We start from the raw sequence: 4,751 nt of genomic DNA on the forward strand, positions 1-4,751 counted from the left end.
TTAGACGAAAGTTTCTAGACCATTTAGCAGGAGTGAGTTCTGCGAACAGCCTGTCGAGGGGAGTAGTGGGGGCAAAAGACATATCTGGCTTTAAGACTAAGCTTGATAGTTTATGGAAGAGATGTTTGGACGGATATCTTAATTTTGGCATTGATCTTTGATTTCAGCAGGGTAGTATGCCCAGTGGTTGCGAAGGGATGTTAGTGGACTGTGGATCTGAGTTACTGCAGAGAATCTTTCCTGACTGCTGGCTGGGGGAGCCTTGCCCACATTGCTCAGGGTTTAGCTGATCGCCTATTTGGGTCGGGAAGTGTATTTTCCTCCAGGGCAGATTGCAGAAGCCCTGGAGGTTTTCGCCTTCCTCTGCAGCATGGGCATGGGTCGAGCTTGCGGCGTGGATTCTCTGCAGCTTGCAGGTCTTCCAAACCACAATTTGACGACTTTCAGTAACTCAGATATAGGTTAGGAGTTGTATATAGAAGTGGATGGGTTAGGATTCTGTGGCCTGCTGGTGCGGGAGGTCAGGACTAGATGATCATATTTGGTCCCTCTGACCTTAAAGTCTATGAGTCTTATGCGAAAATATTTGTAATGTCAATTCATTTTCATACAGTCCAAGTGCAATCTTTTATCATGGAAGTTTGAACTATAAATGTGAATTATGTACTCAAAAACCTGACTTCTTGGTCAGCAATCACTCAGAACAAATAAAGGTTTGGTTTCAATTTTGCAGGAGATAGCTGTCTGCTTTCCTGTTTACCTGTTTCCTGGGAAAGTGAGAACTAGGGCATTCGCATGGCACTTTTTGATACCTGGCATTACAGATATTTATTTGCCGATGCACTAAAGCAGAGGTTCTTAACTTGTGGTCTGCGGACCACTTCCATTGCAGGTGGTCGCGGACAGTTCCTCTAAGGTGCCACACCTGGGTGCCGAACTAAGACATATGAAGGGCCACCACCTAGTGTTAGTTGGAGCTGTTGCAGGTGTGGCTCATAATTAGGGTGCCTGGACCCTGGGAGCACACATGTAAGGTGAGATGGTGGCCTTGGGGCAATAGGGGGCAGTGGAGGGCGTGGTGAGAAGAGGGTGGCTGGGGGAATTTGGGACATGCGGGCTGTGGCAGCAGAGAAAGAAGCGATTTTCCCCAGGCTGCATGGATGCGGCTGCCGGGAGGCTCCCTCCTCCTCCTCAGCCCGGCTTTGAGGGGCTGCACAGCAGGGGAACGGGGATGAGACACTTCCTTCTCAGCTTCAGGCGTCGGGGCTGCCACAGTGGGGAGAGAGGGCACATCATTGCATAGAAGCTAAGGGCTACTGATTTTAAATATGAGTTGTGTGTTTTTATTTTTCACAAAAAACGATTTAGGGGCTTTATATATATATAGCGGTTTTATCCAAGTGCTTTTATAATAGTTAGGTAATGGTACAAACAACATTTGGAAAAGATCATTAGTGGTTCCCAGGGACCCTCAGCAATTTCAAGTGGGTCTGCAAAAAAAAAAAAAAATAGTGTTGAGAACCACTGTATTAAAATTCATATGTCCCTTCATGCTATCAAACCATCTATTCACGAGGACGTGTCCATGCATCTCTCTCTTTGTCTGTTAGTCTATAAGGTGCCACAGGATTCTTTGCTGCTTTTACAGATCCAGACTAACATGGCTACCCCTCTGATACTAAAATAGTAATGATAGTCATGATGTGTAATTGAAGTAATACAGCACCTTCTGCCATGAAGCAGTTATCTTTACAAAGTCTCTCTATCTAACTTCCAGCTGTTTCCAACAATTCAGCTACTGGCAGAAACAGCAGTCTTGGCACAGATTTGCTTTCAACAATTTGGGTCTGGTCAGCTTTGCCTAGTTTTTCACTGAGGAACAAACAGCTGGGATAACATGCAGAGCTTGTTAAGACTCTAGAATACCCCCTTGCCAAACAATACCTACTGCTGTGTGTAGCAGCAGTTTAAAAACAAACTCTATGCAGGAGTGTGGAATTGCTACTTTCTTCATCACCAGCATTTTATAACTTTTGCATACAACTCTTCCCCCATCTGCCCTGGAGAAAGGAACAGCAGCAGAATGAATGACACTGAAGCAATCCTATTCAGTTTTACTCACTCCCTACCCTAACCTTGTCAAAGAAAAGGGGTGTCTGTATGGTGAAACTGCCTAATTTCTCCCCCAATTTGAATTTGCAAATGTAGGAGAGATTCTCTTCCTATCTCCAGGAAGAGTAAACAAACAAACAAACATACATTGATATGTTCACTTGATCTCCGCTGTAATTGCTAGAATAGGAGAGAGGCTAGGAAATCATAAGAAATTCCAAGGATGAATAGAATGGAGAAATCTCGCATATCCTTCCAGTCAAGGCAGTGTGACAGAATTGCCGAGGTAGGAAGTAGTATGAGCAATGAACGCATTTGGAGGTGAGGGATGAGAAGCTAGAATCTTAGTTCTTTTGGGGAGTGCGTGAAATACTTTTGCCCAAGTTTAGTAAGGTTATAATTTAAACTGTAACTGTCTAACATTATTTTCACGTGTCATAGTGTTGCACGGTTTGCAGGAAGGAGTTCATACCTTTGCTGCCATTGTTTAGATGGAGAAAGTTTTCTCCAAGACTGGGTTAACTAGACAGCAGCACACAGAAGTTTACACTGTAATTGTTCTATCTCCACAATGGAAAAAGACATTTAAAAAAAAAAAAGGTCCTGTGAAAAATAGCAATAATTATAGACACATCGCACAGGAGATGAAGTAGGAATAGCTTATGATTATTTCATGCCTGTATTTTCTTCTTCCATGCACTCTGGAATATGTAGTTTTTCAAACTAGTCTGATTTAGATGCATTGACTCACACAGAAAATAGGATGTCAGTAAGAAATTTTAATGTTAATTGTCTCTTTCCCCAAATCATTGCAGCTTCTTCTGTCCACCTGGACTTGGGTAGGCTTATAACCCCTTGTTTCTGTTCCTTACAATAGTTGCATTCACCTTTTCTGTTCTCTTGTAGAATGAGCCTCTGACCTCAGGTTATCATGGATACCCTGCGAGGGACAATCAAGTAAGAGTCTGATTACAGTAAACTGTGTGTGTGTGTCTGCTTGTGGATGTTCTGGCAGATGGCTTCCTAACACTGTTTGTTTTGGAATGGGGACTGTTTTATTTCACTGGTTGAACGCTTAAGGAGGTACACAGTAAATTAAACACATTCTTTGGCCATGCCACATATGGAATGTGGCTGCATGCATGATGAGGAGTTGAATGTGATCCCTCTGGTTCTCATTAAAAAATGTTCTCATCCATGGCTATTCTTTAAACTGGACTTTGGATCTAAATCCCAAATACCCACTCTGTCTCCTCAGTATTACTCAGTGTAGATGTTCAGTCCATGGATGCTTTTCGGTCTGTTTTGTTCTTATTGCTGTAACTCTAGCAGCTGAGGAGAGATGAAACACAGTTTTTGTCTGAGGTATCTTCCCTTGCAGTGCTGCTGAAGCGTAGAACAATGTGGCCAGGATGGGTTGCTTCTAGCTCTTATGAATTTGCCTTGGTGCTTTTTGAGTCCTGCAGGACCCATGCCCCATCCGCCAACTGAGGATATTTTAATTTTAAAGTAGTAAAGATGATATGGTTTGGTCTATTGAAGCCATCACAACATCCCCTTCCCACTCCGCAGAAGGTAGGAAAGGCCAGCTGATGATGAGCCTGTGTAGAGCAGGGGAGGAGAGGGCCATCATAAATTATCTTTCTACCTTTCCATTGTGAGGATATTTGTCACCCTTTGCCTGTTGCAGCTTACAAGTCAACATTGTCCAGGAAGAAGTCCTGAAGCTTGTCTGAAACCTTTATTCTAACTCTGGAATTGAATTTTATGGAGATTTGTGAGGGACCTAAGCAAGGAGTATGGACACGTGCTCAGTAGAAGTGCAGCTATGTTTGTATCCAGTGTCACATGCTCTGGTTTTCTTTCAACAAACACAGTTGTGTTGCACTAATTCCCTCTCCCCCAAGCAAACAAACCAACCTCCCTAACCCTGTTGTTGGGACACCACATTCATGTGATGAATTTGTATCCATGCTTGCCATGATGCTGAACTGTTTGTATCTGTGCATTCCCAGGGAATTTGAAAAATTATTCCATAGTGGTTCCATGGGGGTGAGGGGATTGGGTTGGGTGACCAGAGCAAGGGCATATAGAGTGACGCACCAGAGCCTGTGGTGCAGCATAGTCTGTGATCTCCTACTGCACAAAGTGCTGGAAAAAACAGGTGGACCAGCCATACCAGTTAGGGTATGCCCAGCTATACTGCAAAAAGAAAAGCCTTGTCTGTGCTACAGTATTTTGGCATTGCAGCCATCTGTATGCCTTATTTTAACTATCAAGACCCTGGCTGAGAGCAAGTACGATTACAAGCCTTGCCATCATTGAATCCTACACTGGGTTTCTCTACATTATTGTAGAGACAAGGACAGAAAATATAAGTGTTATAGCTACAATGGCTGAGTTAGTTCTGCCAGTACAGTGTTATAATGCTCCTGGCCCCACCATTTAGTATTAGATTTGACCGTTCAGAATGCTGGCTCTGTCATCCATCCATGTAAGAGGGGACCGAAGAATTGACATTCTGTGGACCGAAGAATTGACATAAGGAGGAAGGGTAGTATACGTACCAGACTAACAGGTGATGCTGGTGGTACAATGTCTGTGCATAACGGGGTAAAGAATGTCAGTGAAGCCAAAAG

The 4,751-nt window shown here is 43.5% G+C and overlaps 1 protein-coding gene across 15 annotated transcripts in view; it reads left to right on the top strand.

Moving 5' to 3' along the window:
* The window catches only part of RBFOX2 (RNA binding fox-1 homolog 2), a 287,040-nt gene that overhangs the window by 69,586 nt on the left and 212,703 nt on the right, over positions 1–4,751 (top strand). For 14 of the 15 annotated variants that reach the window (XM_075068567.1, XM_075068580.1, XM_075068545.1 and 11 more), the window contains exon 2: positions 3,019–3,069. The exons of the other annotated variant lie outside the window; for it this stretch is intronic. In XM_075068567.1, coding sequence (XP_074924668.1) covers positions 3,019–3,069 — 51 coding nt within the window. The remainder of the gene's footprint in view (positions 1–3,018; positions 3,070–4,751) is intronic. 15 annotated transcript variants of the gene reach the window in all.

The sequence above is a fragment of the Chelonoidis abingdonii genome, chromosome 1, assembly GCF_003597395.2.
Source record: "Chelonoidis abingdonii isolate Lonesome George chromosome 1, CheloAbing_2.0, whole genome shotgun sequence".
Lineage (NCBI taxonomy): Eukaryota > Metazoa > Chordata > Testudines > Testudinidae > Chelonoidis > Chelonoidis abingdonii.